Consider the following 20,271-nt stretch of genomic DNA (forward strand, 5'->3'; position numbering starts at 1 on the left):
CCCGAGATGCTTTGATGCAACACGTTTTTTTTTTTTTTGTTTTTTTTCATGAGCAGAGCATTTTATAACTTCCTCAAATCTCAGAAAAGAAACTGCCAAACTCTAGATGAAGGGTCGCTATTTAAAGAAGCAGACTTGACAAACAAAACAAAAGATTTAGCATAATGCTTCGTTATTTAGTGATTGATCTGCAGTACTTACAGCCTGGGAGTATTTCATTTACGTTCCAGCAAATATGCATGGTTTCGGGTGCTGCTCAGGTTTTTGGCTGTGATAAAGTTTTTTTTTCTTTTTAAACTCATGAACAAAAGAATCTTTAGGAAATGAAAAATTAAGTGTACAAACTCTCAAAATGCCACAGGTGCACGGTTTTGGGCGATTGTGTAGGGCAGTAAAACGTTTGTATCACATTGTGTAAAACACATTGTGCAGTACCCACTTTAGCAGCAGCACAAGCAGCAATTTTTAGGGTCTAAGCACCCACTGTGCTGCCACATGCTGCCATTGTGCTGCCACTGTGACTCCTATTCATTTATATATCAGATTAAAATCAATTCTTATATGAAGTGCAAGTAATACAGATTTTAAACAATAAATAATGAATGAATGATATTTACATATCAATTCAAATAAGTAACCGATATTTAGATTGTACGTAGTTATCGTACAAAAGTTTCAACAGTGCAAACAGGTAAATTAGCAAAGGTTGCTAGCGTTATAAAGGCATTAAGTTGCTGCAAAATGGAGTAGCTCAACATTTAAAGCTCTGGGTTACTGATCAGAGGTTCAGAGGTTCAGGGGTTCAAGCCGCTGTCGAGATTTTGGGCTCTTCAGCAAGGCCCTTAACCCTATCTGCTGCAGGGCTGACCCTGCCCTCTGACCCCGGGTTCCTCGTATGTTCGGATATGCAAAGAAAGAATTTCAGTGTGCTGTAAAGTACATGTGACAAGTAAATGCAATTAAAGGCTGTGCTAAATGTAGCAGCCCTACTGTAAGGTTCTACCTGGGAGTGTGTGTGTGTCTTATTTTAAGGCACATTTGTAATATTTAGGTGCCCATTTCATTCCAACCAACAATTTTTATAATTTCTAGTAATTATAATAATTATAAAACACAAGCAAGAGCTAACTGTGACAGGTTAGAACAAATGGAAAACTGAAAAACTCCTTTTTAGGCAGGATTTTTTAATTATAGATAGAAAAAAAGTCATCAAATTCGAAATTCACGTAATTTTCTCTCGCTTTTCACCCCCACGTGTTCTCACTGCTTCATTTCAGAATGATCAACGCCATTAACATCGTGCATGGATGCTCATTGCGGTAGGCACAGCTCAGTTTGGCACCACGATGCCAACGCGAACGTACGCACACACGTACGCCATGCGCTATAAGAGGAAGTTGAGAGATAAAACCCTTCCTGAGGTGTGCGGCTGCTGAACTGAGCAAGTGCCTCTCAGCAGATCCTCTGATGCTTCTGTCTTTCTTCCCATCACTCAGTACGTTAGAGCGACGACACATGAGTCACAAAACAGCCCAGTAATTACAGAACGATAAACCTTGACTTAGTTTGACTTTACCCGTTCGCCGAAGCAGTCATAAAACCGTGTCAAGATCAGGGATACTTGTTCACACGGAAGAGTTATAAAGAAATATTAAAGCATTTGTTCAGAGCTGTTTCACTTTTAGGGCATCTTGGGCTTATCTCATCATACAACTGAGCAGGTATGGAGTTAAGGGCCTTCCTCAGGGGCCCAGGAGTGGCAGCTAAGTGTGGCTGGGATTGAACTCACGACCTTCTGATCCAATGTACAATGTTTGCCATCAGATTTTGCCCCACACACTTTAATTCTTGTATCTTTGGTGCATTATTTTACTCTCATTTGTATGTTTCTTGCTGTAATCCAACCATCCAGTGGTGAAGGAAGCAGACTTCCACTTTTGATGTAGATCTCATCAGAACAAACAAACATCTCACAAACTTTTTGGATGTGAAAAAATGTCTCATTGGGGCGTGTACTCCAGGCAGAAATGTCGAAGGTCAGATTGTAATGGCATAGTAGATACCGCTGCGTTTCAATCATAAAATAGGCATCAGATGCTGTTTAAATAATGGGTGCCTTTTACTTTTACTCACCCAGAAGTCTGCTTTAATTAATATTTTACTTCAAATAAATCCTACTCTCGGGTTCAGCACTCTGTAGATGATGCTGTATGATGGACGCTTTATTTTCTGTATTGGTTTCTTTCAGACATGGAGATTGCCTTACCTGAAAAGAGGTGTGTTGAAGATGGCAAAGCCTCTCGGCAGCCAGAGGAGTTTTCCACACCGATGGAAGGTAAGACGTCACTGTGAAATCATATCCACTCCGATTCACGGTTCAACACAACGAAGCGCATCATCGCACTATTCCGTGTGATTACAGAGAAGCCAGAGGGCGAACCGGACCAGCTCGGAGAGCCGGGAAAGGAGAACGGAACTGAGGAAGAGCGAGAGGAGGAAGGGACCGAGCACCAGCAGGAGGAACAAGAAAATAAAGAAGTAGATGGGGAGTCTTGTGCCAACTCTACAAAGCATATGGAAACGAACACTGGCCAAATGAACGGGGACACAGACACGGCAGCCTCGAACACATCGCCTAAGACCCCCAGCAAATCTCCCTCCGCAAATCGCACAGGCAGGAAGAACCAGGTACGTCTGGGTTTATTATACAGCTCGAGTAGGAGTCTCGGTAAATCTGCCTTCTCCTCAAAACCATGCACGAATACACATTTAATCAAAATACAACTCAAATTAAAACAAATCAATCTTACTGCGACCTTTTCTGGATGTGTCGTTCATAAGAAAGTTAGAAAATATTGTACTATATTTATTTTTATTTATTTATATTTAAAAGAAGATTTTTTATTTACTAATACATTTTGAATAATTTGTAAAAAGTAAAAAAAAATTGTTTGTTTTATTTAGGTTTTTATCACTTAATTCGTTACTCATTCACTTTTTTCCCCCCAATCGAGACGCTCGTTTGGTGAACTTTATCTATTTGCTCGTTTTCCTGATTTCTCTCTCAGTTGTACACAAACTGACATATGTTCATCCAAATGACTGTTTATTAAATAACTCTGTTTTTAAAAGACGCAGATGACATTTTATAATCGTACACAAGAGGCACTTCGAGGCAAACATTATTTTTTTTTTTGAGTAAAAAATAGAACTTCTGCAGCAAATGATCACATACGACATTTTATACCAATTTAATACATGTACTTTATTTTTTAAATAGCAGCAGTCTAAAACCCTGTAACAAATAAAACAAGGTACAAAATAAAATGACACGAGTAAAAGAACACATTCAGGAAGAGATAATAATCTACAGTCGAAACCACGTACAGTGGTCCACGTGTTGACATTATATCACCCCAGAGGTGCTGCTGAGGGCAGGAGTTTGCACGGCTGAAACGAATGGCAGCAAATGGTGCCCTCTCAATCCACCCTTTGTCAGCGGCCATGCGCGTCTTACGCCTCCAATTAAAAAACGCTGAAACGCTCCTCTGTGGAGAAAAGAAACAGGTGTTTGCACCCCCTCCAGCCTTCATTCAGCAGCGCTGAGTGTGTTTCCATGCGTTCAGCCGCCTGTCCCACATGTTCTTGACGCTCGCTGCCAGCTGGAGCTGCTGCCTTCCTCAGGACACATGCAGAGGCCACTTGTGCGCAAAGTCCTTCCATAAGGACCCGAATAAACACAGTGGCTTTATCAGGACGGTCATCTCAGCTTCGTGCGGCCTGAAACCCCGGCTGTGCTTCACCTCTCAGATTTCACACCAGGAGAACAGCTTTCTCTCAACACTTGGCTTTACGAGGAACGTCGTTAAGAACCTTTCTGAAGTTATGTGAAAAATAAGTGATTCAAAGCCGACGTTTAGACTTTGTTCAGATTCTCCATCATCAGACGCGAGCAATAAGACGTTATTGCGAACTTGTCACAGAGGATTTTTTTTTTTTACATCTCAGCGTCAGGAACAAAAAATCCATTAAATGTCATATTTCAATGAAAACAGTGATCGACCATATAATGGAAAACAGCATGACATCTTAGAATGACAATTGCGATACGACAAAATTGTAAAGCTCGTATTTTTTCCTGTTTTTGGTGTTTCAAAGCCTGTTTTCTAAATAAATATGTAAAAATAGTAAAAGGGGGAAAATTTCTCCCCGGAAATTACTGCACTGCACTGATTGATTGATTGAGCTCACAAGAAAGAACCTATGATTCCTCTTATTATCATAAATTACATTATAACAGGAGTTTTTTTTTTTTTTTGCTGCAAAACTCACATTAGACTTTAGATCAAATTGTGGTGTAAATTTCATATTCATTCTCCGCTTTTTTTTCTCCGCTTTAAAATGCCTCAGTCAGCATAACGCCTCACAGTGTGTTGTGTCCGAGTGCTCTGTTTAAAGACTTTCCTCTGTGTTTCAGGAAGTGAAAGATCGCTCCACCTTCATCTGCCCCCTGTGTGATAAGAACTGCCAAACGCTGCATCATCTCACTATGCATATACGACAGGTACGGGGGGGGGCGTGTGCGGTGCTCAAATGAGTCGATATATAAAAACTACGGAATGTTGAACTAAAATATGTCTTCGTCTTTGCAAAAATCCCCAGCATGCTAAAATGGCAATGCTAATTGTTATGATGAATATCACATTTTCTAAAACAACTCGTCTTTTTTTTCTATCCGTAGCATAACACACAGACCGGGGGGACTGACCACTCGTGCAGCATCTGTGGAAAGGCGTTGAGTTCGGCCAGCTCTCTGGATCGCCACATGCTGGTCCACAGCGGTGAGAGACCCTACAAATGCTCGGTGTGCAACCAGACATTTACCACCAACGGAAACATGCACAGGTACGGGAGACGTTCGGGTTCATGACTAAAACTAAATCTAAATACTAAACTATATCCAGGCTGCTTTCGATGTCGTACAGCTTGGAAAAATCTTTGATCTGTTCTCTGCATGAGAGAATACATTCTGCTCAGATCTGGGAATCCTGTGTATTTATCCTTCCCAGATGGACTCATTTAATTAATTACCAATAAAGGAAAAGTATTGCACCAGAATTAATTTAGGGGTCGGCCTCTATATTCGTAAATCATTTTGAATAAAGTATAGTGATTTTCTTTGATATTATGAGGCGAATATTATTTTCCATTAGATGAATGGAATTGAATAATAAGTTAATAAGAATTTGATTCGGGTTACAGGTTGAAACCCTCCAGACTGTGGAAAAGGGATGAATACTTATCCATGGTACTATAATTATCAAACATGAATTTGATGGATTCTAAAAAGGTTTGCTGTCAATAAAACCCTGCAGCCAACATTTTAATTAGCTTTATTTAACCTAGCTTTGAAAAATTTACAAATATAAAAATTTCTGTCAAATTTGCTGTTAAATTTGCTGTGAAAAAGATTAATTCATGGGTTCCACCGTGATTTGTAAACAATATTCGAACACTATCTGACTAAAGGTTTTTGAAGTTTCTAGAAATGTAACGTACTCGATATGATTAGAGAGAGTGTGTGCTTTCCTTTTGCCGTTAACAGAGAAATTTGTGTCATAAAGTTAAACTATTTCTTATATATATATGTGTGTGTGTGTGTGTGTGTGTGTGTGTGTGTGTGTGTGTGTGTGTGTGTGTGTGTGTGTGTGTGTGTGTGTGTGTGTGTGTGTGTATCAGTTGACCAAAAAGGAAACATGGCAGGCTTTGCTAGCTAGCTAACTAAAGCTAATATTAACTAGCTACCACTTTACAGATGGTACCAGTCCAGTCATGCTATTTTAGCTAAATATAATCACAGGAATGATTTTTTGCATAAAAATAAAAAAGATCTCCATTTAAGTTAAACTGCCAAGAAAATGGCAGTTTATGACATTCCCGAGCAGTGTTTGGTTGTTGGGATAAGTTTTATCTCAGAACAGCTGAAATCTGATAAATGGCGCCTTCCAAGTAATACAGAGTGATATGTAGATACTTATTTTTAAGTCACCGAGACATGATTGTTCTGTATTAAAAATATAAATTTTTAAAACAATGCTAGCTAACCAGTTGGCTAAAAGAGTATGACGTAGTGAAATGCTTTTTACGACTGTCCCACATGTGGATATAAATAAATAAATAAATAAATAAATAAACTTATGTATAAAAGCATCAATTGCAATCAATTACTCGCACATTACCCCCTTCCCCAAAAGGCTTTCTTTTTTATTTCAGATCTGCTCTCGTAGAACATCTTAAACCGACCATAGAACTAAATAAACATACTTTTTCGACAGACAAGAAGCTCTTAGCGTCAGCTCTCGTCACGTTTGCTCTTTGCCTCGGATCGCTGTGTAGAAATCCAACAATAAACAGATGTGATGCACAGCAACTGACATCATTAGACGTGTCGGAGAATGAGCCGTTTTAAAAAAGCAACAAAACAAAAAAAAGATGAAATGTGTAGACCCTAAAAAGTTCTCAGAGATGATATCATGTTAAAGTGTCATTAACGTGTGTCAGCCAAACTGTCGCTGCTATAACGAGGGAGTGTCGGAGGAGCAAAAGGTCTGTGTGATGTCTCTGGCGATGTGTGAACTCCCATTAGTTCCCCTGCTGTGTGTTGCATGAGGGCCTTAAGATAGAGATGTATGCACAAGCTTCTGCGTCTGTGTGCGTGAGATAATTCTGTTTGCGTGCTGCACTTTGGCGTGTGTTTGTGCCCGTTTTTCGTTTGTGGTGGCGCGGCTATGGGATGAGCATAGAGGCCCTCCTTGTGCAGTTGAGACATGCAGGCATTCCAGATGGGGGTGGGAGAAGAAAAGGAGTCTGAGTGTGTGTGTGTGTGTGTGTGTGTGTGTGTGTGTGTGTGTGTGTGTGTGTGTGAACGGGTAAGAAGGAAAGGAAAAGGAGGGGGTGGGGTTTGGGAAAGAGATGGTGCCGAGTATCGTTTGGATGCTTTGGGCTATACTAAGTGTGTTTACTTCTCAGACGTGAAAAGGAGGAGAGCGAAACTTCGTACTTTGCGATCAGTGACCTCACCGGTCGAATTGACTCCGGGATAATCTGTTGTCATCGCACAACATATGGCTGCAAAACAGAAGCAAAACTTTTTTCCTCCCTGTGCTCCACAGCACCCTCTGGCTGTAGAGCCAAGACATTGCAGGAGGAAAGTTTTGCAACTCTGCATCAAGTCATCCGAAACCCATGAACACTTTTAACTCTGCGCTCCTCTGGCGTACGCTCATTGTTTGCTCAGTGTGTGTTCGTTGGCTGTCTTTGGTGACGAGTTTGTGAGCGAGGCCAGAGAGCTGCGATGTGAGATGGAACAGGATTCAGGCTGCCGGGGTTGGGTCCACATATGGACGGCCCCTCGCTCCATCTACTCTGCTATTAATATCCATCCCCGGCTGCAGAATGTAAAACAAGCTTGTGAGCGTTGTGCCTGCTGACATTTATCCTCCCTCTCCTGGTCAGGCATGTGTGCTCTCACAGAGGTAGACATGCATTAGGCCTGTCAGATGTCACCCAAAATGCCTTTTAAATTTCCACTCCATAAAACGTTTTGTGCCGTGCATTTTGTCAGGTTAGTTGTGATGTATAGGGGTGACGTATGCACATTTTTAAACCAAGATTAAGGAAGCTGTGAAATTGAATTGTTTAGGCCAGTACTTATACTGAAGTGAAAGTATGGGTATTGTACCAAAAAACTAAAGTATTCCCAAAAATGTACTTTTCAGTGAAGGTCAGAAATGTTCTACTTTTAAATGTAGTCACATTTAAAAAAAAAAGAAAAATGAAATTATTTCGATCACATGACAATCTGGCCTGACTCTGTCTTTGCAAACATTGAGGAGTTTAATTAAAAGCTTTAAAATTAAATGAAAGTATGAATGAAAAATTGTTTATAATAAATAGACATATTTAGGGAGTAAAAAGTGTTTTCTTAGAAATGTAAGTAAGTAAATGCGCAAGAACTACATTTTAGTAACACATCCGATACACATTTCAGATCAGTTTTCATTCGATAAAAAATGTATGCACGTCAAGAAAATGTTTTCAATAACCTGAATAAAAGAAGTCTCTCGAACTCCATCCATTTGACTATTTTAAATAAGTGATATATGGAGAATGTATAAAAGGGTTCTATAGAAAAACTTGATCATCCAAACACTAGCCATTTGGTTGCCAGATATCTAAAGGACATTCCAATAACATACTTCCGTCATTCTCGTTGATTGTGTTTCAATAGCACGAGACCGATGCAGTGTCTTCACTGTGCACATTAACCTCATTTTTATTCAGGACCCCTGCAGTCAAACATACCACCAACTCAGGTTCTTTAGTAACACACTGTTTAACCAACAGCTTCAGCTCAAGAAGCATCAAGAAGCTCATATCTGGTGGAACTTGAAAGGTGGGTTTGTTCCTGCAAACTGCTGTGGGTGGGGTTGGGGGTGGGGGGGGGGGTATATGGCAGCGGCACACGTTACAGCATGTCATAAAGTGACTTTTCCTCAACTTGCTCCGGTATGAGCCCTCAGAGAGAAACGCCCTCTGCTGTTCGCATGGAGTCAGTACATTTCCTCGAGCGCATGCAGTTCCCATTAGCTGTAGATCCTTCAAAGCCTTGAAATAAATTTGCAATGGATATTTGATCATTGCAAGAGTTCAAATATTATACACTTGGATATTTTATCTAGAAGTGGCAGGAGGTCAATGAGTAAATTATATAATTAACAAAACAATATGTGATGATTGTGACTGCTTAAAGTATATTGGGTAATATCTTATTATGCTGCATCTAGAACAGGCTCTTATGTCGAATACACAGGAAAACGACTTAACAACTCGTGTGTGTGTGTACACACACACACACACACACACACACACACACACACACACACACACACACACACACACACACAGATCAGGCATAACGTTATGATCACCGATGCATTATAATATTATTTACTCGTTTTCTCGTGATTTTAACATAACGAGTTGTTAAGTCGTGATCATGATTTAATTTGTCTTGGGATCTTGACATGACAAACATTGTTTGCTTGTGATCACAAGGTCATTTTCCTCTAAAAACATGCTCTTATGCCGAATACACAGACAAAATCACGATACCGAGAGTGTCTTGTTTTCACAACAAGTCGTTTTCATCGTGACGACTTTTACACTTCCCCGTGATCTTGACTTTAGAAACATCGTCGCTTCATGGATAATATTCACAACATTTGAACATGCTAGGAGACAATGTGAGGTCAAGATGACGAGGAAATTATGTCGTGATCACGAAAAAAACGAGAAGTAAAAAAAAAGATATAAAAGTGCACTTCCATATCAAATCGCATCAAGTTAAAAAAAAAAAGAGAAAATAAGTGTAGTTGTGTAACTGCTGTATTAATTTATTTTAAATGACCTTTTGTGGTCACTTTAATCTTTATTTAATTAGAGAAAATCATAAATAAAGAATAATAAAAGGCAGAATGAAGAAAAAAAAGATGCCGTCCATTGCGCCCAACCTGCCATGTCTTTATTCCCAAACTTTGAGCACCACTTCATCTATTCCAACCACAAACATGTAGAAATAATCACGCGTGCAATAAATTATGATCGAACACAACAATGGATTTTTCTGTAACGCGCGTGCGGTCACGCGCATATAACTTTACTGTTCTCACCGCGCATGCGCGCTCGTGAGTTTCTTGGCTTTTTGTTTTGCTGACCGGTTTCTCATCACTGCACTGACGAGAAGTTTTGGAGATCACAACGTGTTTATGGAGGTGAAACTCGGCGGATTAAACAGTACATCTCTCTCTCTCTCTCTCTCTCTCTCTCTCTCTCTCTCTCTCTCTCTCTCTCTCTCTCTCTCTATCTTATTTCCCGCAAATCCAAATCACTGTTTTTGCGGTATTATCTCCAAATCCTATTGAAATCATTTCTAACCTTAAAATTTCCCTCATACAATTGAACAGAACTCAGTTTTGCAATGTGATTTTATTATTAGCATAGACATTCAGACTTTCCCCGCCATGCAAGTGCAATGCGCACCGATAACCATAGCAACGACACCATAGCAACGACACCATAGCAACGACTTGCTCCAACCTCCAAACACAAGATAAACATCATCCACACTGCATGACCAATTTGTCCCGCTAAGAAGTATCTGTAGGCTTCCAGACTCTGATCAGTCTTTACCGCTTCTCTCTCAGTCTCAGATTATTGTACACATCTGGATACGCTACTTCAGGTAAACGTTTAAAGTTCTGAGTAAAAAGTCGTCGCGTCACTGTCTGATTTAAGGGCTGCGATTAAATCCACGGTTTTCTATATTTTTTCTTTAAAAATGAACAGGAAATGCTTTAGGACCAGACATGTGCATCTTTACCCGTTTGTTATTGTTCATTTCCTTCAAAGGGCCTTAATATTTATACACATTTATTTATAAACACCAACTAGGGTATAACTTTATGGACACCAATCCGGCATAACATCATCATTTTCACTAACAGATCCCCGACATATCCACATACACAAACTTTTACTATAGATCCAATAATGAAAATATAACAATGCAGCTAAGATCTAATTATGATAAACACATGAGAAGCTTTACCTCTTACATCTTCTGGTCCGTGTTGTTCATTCTTTTGTCACATAACGTCCATAATTATTGTAATTAGTAATAATGTCAAGATTCAGACCAAAACCTGTTGCATTGTGTAGCAAATATGGGAATACAGTGGTCCCCAGGATCTCGCAAATTTTGGACGCAGCCCCTATGGTACCTTAGTGAATACATCTAGACATTGTCACTTTATAAACGTTTACAGTATTTGACCAAATACACAGTTCAGAATGTTCTTCCTAACCTATTCCTCCCACAAATCTTAAAACAATTCACAACTTGCTGTTAGTTAGGTTCCATATGAGAACCCGCGAATTCCGTGAATTATCGGACCCGAGGACTCATGAGATGAACTACTCCATTCTGTTTCCTGTAAATAACCTGCAGAGATGTTGCGATGCTTTGCTCATATGCACTGAGTAAACAAAATGAATGAATAATTCTTTAAAACGACATGTTCTTTTAAAACTTGTTCCTATATATATATAGGATTTATTAGTCCATTCTGTTTACTTAACTAAGAAACATATTATTTATACTGTGCATAGAAGATTGTAATCACACTCTTGATGTCACCCAAATGAGAATGGGTTCTCCTTTTGAGTCTGGTTCCTCTCAAGGTTTCTTCCTCATAACATCTAAAGGACTTTTTCCTTGCCACAGTCACCATGGATAAATACACATCATTCACTTTAACTCTTAAATTCTGTAAAGCTGAAAGAAAACAGGTGGAATTTTGGTGGTCATCTGATTCCGATAAGATCCTAAATGTCATTCCTTTCGATTTTTACAGACACATGAAAATTCACGACAAGGGCTCAAACGGTGTCTCAGCCATGCGTCCCATTTCCCCGAGCAAGCGCCGCAAAGCTCTCAAGAGAAAGCTCAGTACAGAGGAGGATGGTGAGAAAACCAATGAACCACCCAATAAAAAGGTATGATGCCACAAGTTTTTATATTTTATTTACATTGATGTGGTCACTAGTTTTGATACAAAAAGCTGAAGCATTATCATTTATTAAGAGCCGACTTGGCACAAATTTAAGTCGATCTTTTATGTTTGATAGTTGATGGTAGAGAATGAATCAGGGGAGCAAAACCCTGCCAAGCATGAAGAAGACCTGTTGCACTGTCCAATCTGCTTTAAGACATTCATCTGTAAATATGGTTTGGAGTCACACATGGAAACACATCCTGACACCGCACTCAGGTAAATACTTAAGTTAATGATAAATCTACAGGCTCGCATTTATTAAGAACAGCATTAACAGGATTCTCTTCCTTGTGCTAGGTGTAACCTGTGCTGTATCACTTTCCGTACCTATCGAGGTCTCCTTTGTCATAATTCCATTATTCATAAGCAGCTGCCCACCGATCCCAATGGACGACCATTTATTCAGAGCAACCCTTCCATACCCCAAGGATTCAGTGACCTGTCCTTCATTGACTTTTCTTGTACCAAGTTCGCACAAATTGCACAGGTACAGATTTGTATGGGGAAAAAAAAAAAACTTTAACTGGAAACTAGAAAGATTTCATTTTTTTCTCTTGTCCTGTTTGATCTTGGCTCTTGAAATAATATTTTCTCTTCTGCAGGTCTGGTGCGAGACAAATTTGCGACGCTGCACAAGCAAATTCCATAGGTTTATTTGTGACGTATGCAACAAGGCCTTTCCTCTTCAAGTGTCTCTAGATCTCCACGTAAAATCTCATAAGGACAATAAAGTCAAACCCCAGAAACAGGAAAAGGACACTATTTCAAATACAGCCAAAGACCCCGTGGATTCCAAAGAGATAGCCGAATCACCACCTCATGAGTCCAGCGTAACTTTAAATGGGAAGAAAGATTTTATGGAGTGCCTTGGTCTTCGGCATTCTTCTTTTGCTAAGCCTGAGCAGTCCGAGGAGAAGAAACAGCAAGAAATTCTAGACCGAATTCATTTTATTCGAGTTGAGCCCTCTGCAACAAATCTACCTCAAGAGGCCAACAGTAGTCTTGGCCTCTGTCTTCTTGATCCTGTCTCTCTTCAAGGTTTGAACAAGGGCAATGGTCTGAGCCTTCTTTCACTGCAGCCACTTCAGGGTAGTTTGGTTGTCCGTCCTGTCAGTCAAACAGTGGAACTTGCTGATATCCAGCAAATACTGAAAATGGCTGCTGCTATGCCATCTCAGTTGACTTTGCCACTGCTTCCGAAAAGTCCTCTTCAGGCAGAACCCAAACAAATTACTCCTCTCAAATCAAAGCCACTGGTGACTCCTCGATCCAGCATGGGAACTTCCACACCACCTCCACCAGTCATGAATGCCCAGCAAGCCTCTTCAGGTTGCATTAGCCCCAGCTTGCCACCCCCTGCTGCCCAACTTGTTACATCCAAACAGTCCTCAATCACCCCATCTTCCTCAACATCTTCCTCACCTACAAACTGGGAAAATACACATCTAGTAGGAGATGGCACAGGGGCAACAATTATGACTCCTGGGGATATTAAACAAGAAGAGGTCCAAGGGAAAGAGAAAGACACAAGATCCTCAGGCGGCAAAAAGTTTCCCAAGACAGAATACCCATGCCGCTTCTGTACACAAGTGTTCCCCTTGCCAGGAGGCCTCCAGGCTCATATGCGGGCCCATCACTATGGAGCTTCTCCCTACAAGTGTAGTATCTGCACCTATACTGCCCCAGACAATGCCACGTTGATGCGCCATTTACGAACACACAGTGGTGAACGTCCCTATGTCTGCCGCCTCTGTCACTACCCTTTCACGGTCAAGGCCAACTGTGAACGTCATCTGCGCAAGAAGCACATGAAAAACACTCGAAAAGAAATCGAGAAAAACATTGAGTACGTCACCCCATCCTTAAGCACAAGCAGTTTAGTTGGTGGTACTGCACAGGACCCCGTAGATTCAGCTAATATCGGTAACACATACTGCCGCTACTGTGGAGAGGACCTGAAGACCTACAGGGCTCTACAGATTCATCTCCGAACTCTCAATGGCTGTCAAAGGAAACCATTCGAATGTCGCCAGTGTGGAGCAGTTTTCCTGGCCAAGAGGAATTGTATCCATCACCTGCTTAAGCAACACACAGAAGTGCAAGAAAGGGAAATCGAAGATCATATAAACATTCTTGTTCCTGTTACAGCTCCTTCTTCTGTCCAGACCAACTCTCTGGCTCAGCCTCAGTCAGGAACACAGAACCTTATTACTTTCTCTGGACTTGCAGTTCAAGACCAGCCTTTGGATTTCTCTAGCAAAACAATGAAAACTATTAATTCTGATATAAAACCAGAGGCAGCTTCTCCCTCTCTCTCAAACGACTGCTCCATGGAGCCTATCGACCTGTCTATTCGGAAGAGTCCGGAAGCAAAGAAAATAAAGACAGAACAAGTTGAGATGACTCCATTGTTTCTCCAGGAGATCAAAAAAGAACTTCCTATTATGACTACAAGCAAGATTGTAGGGAAGGTCTCAGGTGTTCATGCATCTCTTCCAGCATCTATGCCTAGTCTCGCCTCTACTCTCACAAGTGATTTGACCAAGCCGCCCGTACGCCTGAAGCCACTGCTGCCGAAACCAGTTGCTGCCTCCAACACTTTAGAGATGCCACCTCTGGCCTCCATTGCCCAAATCATCTCGTCTGTGTCTGCTGCCCCCGTGCTGCTGAAAACAGGAATAAATCCTGAGAAAAAGGATGGCGTGATGGGTGGGGAAACACTAATTGATAAAAAGTGTTCCAATGGCACAGCAAATCGCGGGTCTTCTTACAGTTGTCCGACCCTTAATGCATCGAAGAGGAGAGGCAAGAAGAGGCCATTCAAGGATGAGATATGTGATTCTACACAGGCGTCAATCAGTGCCTTTGACTTGGAGTGTAGTGGAGAGTTACCAAGTGTGGAGAAAATGCTAGCCACTACTGATGCCAATAAATTTAGCTCTTATTTACAGCTGAGGCAAATGGATCCAGAAAAGGAGAAACAGTCTGCAAGTGAAGAAGAGAAGGAGGGAAAGGAAGGCAAAGAGAAGATTCGACCACGAAGCAAAGGAAAGAAAAATGCTTACTCCAACTCTGTGCAGAAGATGAAATGTCCATATTGTCCCCGAGTGTTCCCTTGGACCAGTTCTTTACAAAGGCACATGCTAACACATACAGGTGTCGTGTTTTGGTGTGTCAACTAGCCATAATAAATATTTTTACTAACCTCATATAAACTATTCGAAGCAGTGAAAAGTAATTTTTTTGTAATGATGTTTCTCACAGGTCAAAAGCCGTTCCCTTGTCCTCAGTGTGATGCGTTTTTCTCCACCAAGTCTAACTGTGAGCGCCACCTTCTTCGTAAGCACGGCATATCCAATCGCAACACGCTGCAGAACTCTGGGTCACACCCAAAGACCAAAACAGATGAGGGGTCACAGGAAAGTACAGGTATGGCTGCCACATCCCAAAAAATGGAGACATGTTATTGGCTTAAATGTTATACCAATTAGAGGTCGAGCGATAGCTAGGTTGGATCGTACTTACCCATAAACAATTAATCAAGCGATAAAAAAAAAAAAAAAAAAAAAAAAGCGTTTTTAAAATGTATACTGGATTACAAAAATAAAAAACGGTTGATCATAAAAATGTGCTAAACAAATATATAAATTATATGCATTATTATAATTATATAATTAATACATTATTAAATATAATTAATAAATATAATATAGCGCTCTCCGTGCAGTCTCATTTGTCAAAACAAACAGCGCGTGGTGTCAGTGATTTGGCTCTAGAGGCTGCTCTCGTACTGTTTAATGACAGACAACTCAACCCGGAAAAACTGTATGGATTTTTGTTGATAGTCCCAGCATTCAACTATCGGTGCCACCGATTAATCAGTCAACCTCGAGTGCCAACTAATCCTTGAGCCTTTACCGTTGATCATCTAACACTTAGTTTATTTTGTAGATTGCGTTTCCGATGCTGAACCTGCTTTCATGATGGATCCTGTTGATCCCCCGAAAGAGGACAAAACCCCAACTATTGAGATGGACTTGCCGGAGCAGGATCAAGATATAGCCATGGAATCATCAGAGTTAAAGGAAGATCTAGAAAGCGCGCAACCCGTTGAGGATCTCCTAATGAACACGAACAACAACGAGAATAACGATGACTCTCAGAGCAACAAGAGTCTTGATCTGAATGTCACCAGCAAACCCACAGAACTCTCAGAAACTGAGCAGGAGCAGCCCAAAGCCATCGAACCTGCAGTGGCACCGAAGAGTCCTCCTTTAGAGGAATTTCCACACACATGTAATACTTGCAAAAAGACTTTCCGGCAAGCGGCCACCCTTATTCGGCACCAAAAGATTCATCTACAGGATAAACCAAATGAAGATGGAGGAAGGAAAGGAAGGAACCAGGCTGCGATATCTCTTGACACTAGCGCCTCACCAGTAAAGGAACCTGAACAGGAGACAGGTGTGGCTGAGAGAGAGGAGAACAGCAGCATTGCGGAAAGTGGCGCTGAGGAAGAGGAGAAGGAGGAACAGAAAGAGGAGAAAAACGAAGAGGAAGAAGGTGGATCCTCAGAGCTCGAATCAGCAGGTGGGAGACCTGACAAGAGGAAGAAGATCTGCAATGTGTGTGGCAAGCGTTTTTGGAGCCTGCAAGACTTGACGAGACACATGCGTTCACATACTGGTAAGAAAACTTCAGCCTGAAAACATCACGTAGATTCTTTTTTTTTTTTTTTGGGGACGATTATTGGACTTTAACTTTTGTTAACTTTTTTTTTTTGCTATATTCAGGAGAAAGACCTTATCAGTGCCAAACATGTGACCGGACTTTCACTCTAAAACACAGCCTGGTTAGGCACCAGCGTATTCACCAGAAAACCCCAGATGACCGAGGAGCAGACGAGGCTGATGGCGCACGAGACGACAGTGTTGTGGATGGGGAAGATCTACGATGTTCTTCCGGAAGTGATAGCGAGACCGTTCCAGCCGAGAACGAGACGTCCAAGACGGAGGACCTCAAGCGAGCAGAGGAACCCGTAGAGATGGAGGATAATACTGGGGTCAAAGAAGAACAAGGATCCACAGAAGAGGCTTCCAACAAACTCCAAACAAAGGAACATGATGAATTGGATACCAAGACCCCAGAACCCAAAGATTCAGCAGATCTCAGTCTTAAGGACAACCAGGGAGATGGAGAGAAACCCGATGTCTAAGACACATTAATTCTCTTAATCCTGTGCCATACTTTCCTGATCTTACACAAACACTAAAAGATGGTGTAGAGTCTGGCATCTTCATGTAGACATTATAAAGCATGCACAATGCAAAACTGGAAACTTTCTCTCAATGCCTTAATGATTCTTTTGTTTCCCCCCCAGAGATTTGGTTCCACTGCACAGTATCATTTTTAATCAAATGTATGAGTGTGTGTGTGTGTGTGTGTGTGTGTGTGTGTGTGTGTGTGTGTGTGTGTGTGTGTGTGTGTGTGTGTGTGTGTGTGTGTTTTGTTTTTTTTAATAATTCTATAATCCTTATATCAGAATAAATTTGAATTTTGTATGATAAGTTGATTTATATTAGCACCATTATATGTATTATTCTTAAGTCTATTCCACTTGTTTTTAGTCTTCTCTGTAGGTTTTGCTCAAGTGCCTGGAAGCATCTCTCTCTGAATTAGTTCTGAATAGGTTCCTGGAGGTTTTGGAGGTGTTGTTGGCTCACTCAGTGGCCTAGTATACTTTTGGTTATCAGTAAGGGTGATCATTGGTCAATGTTTTTTTTGGCAATATTTGCCAGTTTTTGTACATTTTTGTTTCTTCGATATCAAAGCTCACTGATGAACGATGCTCTCCGGCCTTGTGGTGTGTTGAACATAGCATGTAACTGGTGGTTGAGACAGCACCCCCTGGTGGTTTGGGGTGTAAAGCCTGACATTCAGACACTGTCTTTAGGCAAAAGCTTTTGTTAAGTACACTTTTGGTAGAAATAAATAAATAAATTGGCGAGTTTGGAAGCTTTTCCAAATAAAATACGGATCCATACGATCCACTTACTTCATGGTTGAGGCACTTGATCGACCCGGTGGATATTTTCGGTCCGTTTTTCTGTTTTCGACTAGAGCATAGTTGAAATCAAGCCTAGGTTTTATACAACGACGCATCGCACGGACGTGTGCTTTGCAGTACACATTGCATTCAATCCCAATGTGAATCAGAGTATAGTGTATGTTTTAGCGCAGTGATGTTTGTGCTGTGGGTTTTATACTTGAAATCGCCCTGCTGTTTGCCTCGACTTATACAACTGTGCTGTTCACACTGCCTTCTACGTTTGCCTCTTTAGTACCTCTGCAGTTAGCGAATCTAACCTCACAAACCTCTAATTAGCTGAATGAAGTCTATCTTTAAGCATCAGATGATCAACAACGAAATGCTGCGTTTTAGAGCCGAAAAACTATGCAACAGACGTGTGCTGATATCCAGTTACGCAACATATCGCAATATCGCTATATGGGCACTTAAATACTTTTTTCTAATGTTGCCTCAAAAACAGTAGGTGGCGTACTGGTGCAGCAAATGTGCCTCTTTTGATAAAGGGCTATTTCATTTTTATAATAATAATATCGACACATGCCTTCTAAACGAACAACGTTCAGTTTCTTTCTATCTTTAAAGTTTAACCCTACAAAGGCCAAACTGTTCATTTCCTTACGGGGGAAAAAAAAAAGTACTCACCAGCTCGAACTCGGCGAAAAAGGGTGGGTGAATTTGCGACAAAACAAATCATTTTTCTACTATGGTGTGTTTGAGAAATGTGTGCTCCTGCTCATAGTGTGTAGTATGTATGCGCAGGTCTGTCAAAGTGAATGAGAACACACTGAATATTTTATGTATTTATTGATTCGAGTGCCCGGAGCTAACGCTGGACTCCTGGATGAACGCCGAGGAGGATCGGAAAAACAATGACTGTAGCGCTGAACAATCTTGAAGTTCTTTATATTATCTTTATTTTATGGTTATGATTGACGCCTTGAGCTATTTGCCATAGATTGTTTTATAAATGCTTTTTTGTTTGTTTTGTTTTTTTGTTTGCATTAATTCAGTTAAATCAGCCCCCATCATTACACAATGTGCATTAACTAAATGTAGAATAATGAAGCCCGAGCTTGAATTAGCAGTAGAATAGTGATTTTTGCATGCCTAATTAAAATGGGTGGTTACTAATTCTTCTCTTTCTCAGGGGCTTTTTATTTTTATTTTTTTTTTATTTTTTTTTTCAAATTATGCATATTAAATCATCTGTTTTGTGGGAAATTAAAAAGAAAATCTAATTTCCGCAGCAAGCTAGAGCAATCACTACAGTTACAGTTGTATATGAATGTGAATTCACCTCGATGTTCATCATCTTCATCCTCGTATTCCGCAATTCTGCATGTTTCACCGATTTGTGTTGATCACTGTAAAGAAAAAAAAACTAAACAAAAAACAAATCCATTTGTTTAAAGGGATTGCACAAGTTTGTCTCATATTCAGTTTTAGAAAGGTTCGTATGTTGATTTGTTTTGTTTCTGTAAACAACCTTATTTGAAATCATTCAAGCAATAAATATACACTAAGAAAGAGTGAGAAATTAAACTGTTTCTCTTTTTATTTCTTTTTTATGGCTTTTACAATTTTTCAAAAGAGATTTGACCCCTGCCACGCCGTATTAGGGCCCCTTTGGGATACAAAAAACCTAGAAGGGGAGGAGCAGGGAATTTCCGACTTTAAAACTAGAAATTTCCGGGGAAAAAAGATTTCAAGAAAAAAATGTTTACGAAAAATAAACGCCGTTTAAAGTATAAGTATAAAAGTTAGTATAAAAGTTTTGTGTGTAAAGTTTAAACACTTGGAATATTAAAATTATATTATATTAAAAACATAATTAAAAAGATGTGAAATCTTTGAGGGAAATTTATTTAAAACTTCTTTTGATTTCTATCAAGGAGGAAAACCACATTAACACAAATCACTTGCATTTTCCCTTGGATTTAGCAACAAGGAAATATGTTATTTTGGCTCAGAATCACCAGATCGTCAATTTCCGAGGTTAAAACTTAAGGATTTGTATTTTCTTCATGCAAATGTGTGTTGTTTTGTTATTCTGAGTTTTCAATGCAGATGTAGGGGACAGGAGGGTCCGATGTGGCGACCCCTAATGGCCGTAAAGCGAAATTAGATTTTGTGCACACACAATTTTATTTTTATTTTCTTCGCGTAAATTTGTGTTGTTTTTTTATTCTGAGTTTTCAACTTGAAAATTCGAAATAAAAATAAGATTGTGTGTGCACAAAATCTAATTTTGCTTTCCGGCCATTAGGGGTCGCCACAGCGGATCATCAGTCTCCGTACCCCTGTATACTTCTGTCCCCTACATCTGCATCTTAATAAGCAAATATCCTGCACACAAAATATTGTCAAAAATGTCCATCTTGCCGAGTATTCGCGTAAATCACACGAATATTACAATATTCCAAAATCTGAGACACCAAAATCCAAAATAAAATCTTGGAACCAACCCAAAAAATCATCAATTTCGTTTTTGCGTTTTTGGTCATG

The 20,271-nt window shown here is 40.2% G+C and overlaps 2 protein-coding genes and 1 long non-coding RNA gene across 4 annotated transcripts in view; 1 reads left to right on the plus strand and 2 right to left on the minus strand.

Moving 5' to 3' along the window:
* Window positions 1–19,308, plus strand: part of rreb1b (ras responsive element binding protein 1b) — a 42,382-nt gene extending 23,074 nt beyond the window's left edge. For both annotated transcript variants that reach the window (XM_083525473.1, XM_083525474.1), the window contains exons 2-12: window positions 2,249–2,335; window positions 2,423–2,688; window positions 4,478–4,564; window positions 4,742–4,905; window positions 11,475–11,616; window positions 11,749–11,891; window positions 11,973–12,162; window positions 12,278–14,831; window positions 14,940–15,104; window positions 15,627–16,361; window positions 16,469–19,308. In XM_083525473.1, the coding sequence (XP_083381599.1) occupies window positions 2,251–2,335; window positions 2,423–2,688; window positions 4,478–4,564; window positions 4,742–4,905; window positions 11,475–11,616; window positions 11,749–11,891; window positions 11,973–12,162; window positions 12,278–14,831; window positions 14,940–15,104; window positions 15,627–16,361; window positions 16,469–16,890 (4,953 nt within the window). In that variant the 5' untranslated portion in view covers window positions 2,249–2,250 and the 3' untranslated portion in view covers window positions 16,891–19,308. The remainder of the gene's footprint in view (window positions 1–2,248; window positions 2,336–2,422; window positions 2,689–4,477; window positions 4,565–4,741; window positions 4,906–11,474; window positions 11,617–11,748; window positions 11,892–11,972; window positions 12,163–12,277; window positions 14,832–14,939; window positions 15,105–15,626; window positions 16,362–16,468) is intronic.
* bmi1b (bmi1 polycomb ring finger oncogene 1b) overlaps window positions 1–20,271 on the minus strand; it is a 439,238-nt gene that overhangs the window by 371,611 nt on the left and 47,356 nt on the right. The gene's annotated exons all lie outside the window — the stretch shown is intronic.
* The window catches only part of LOC310717812, a 433,295-nt gene that overhangs the window by 296,674 nt on the left and 116,350 nt on the right, over window positions 1–20,271 (minus strand). The window lies entirely within an intron of this gene.

The sequence above is a fragment of the Silurus aristotelis genome (genome assembly GCF_946808225.1).
Source record: "Silurus aristotelis genome assembly, chromosome: 22".
NCBI classification, from domain to species: Eukaryota; Metazoa; Chordata; class Actinopteri; order Siluriformes; family Siluridae; genus Silurus; species Silurus aristotelis.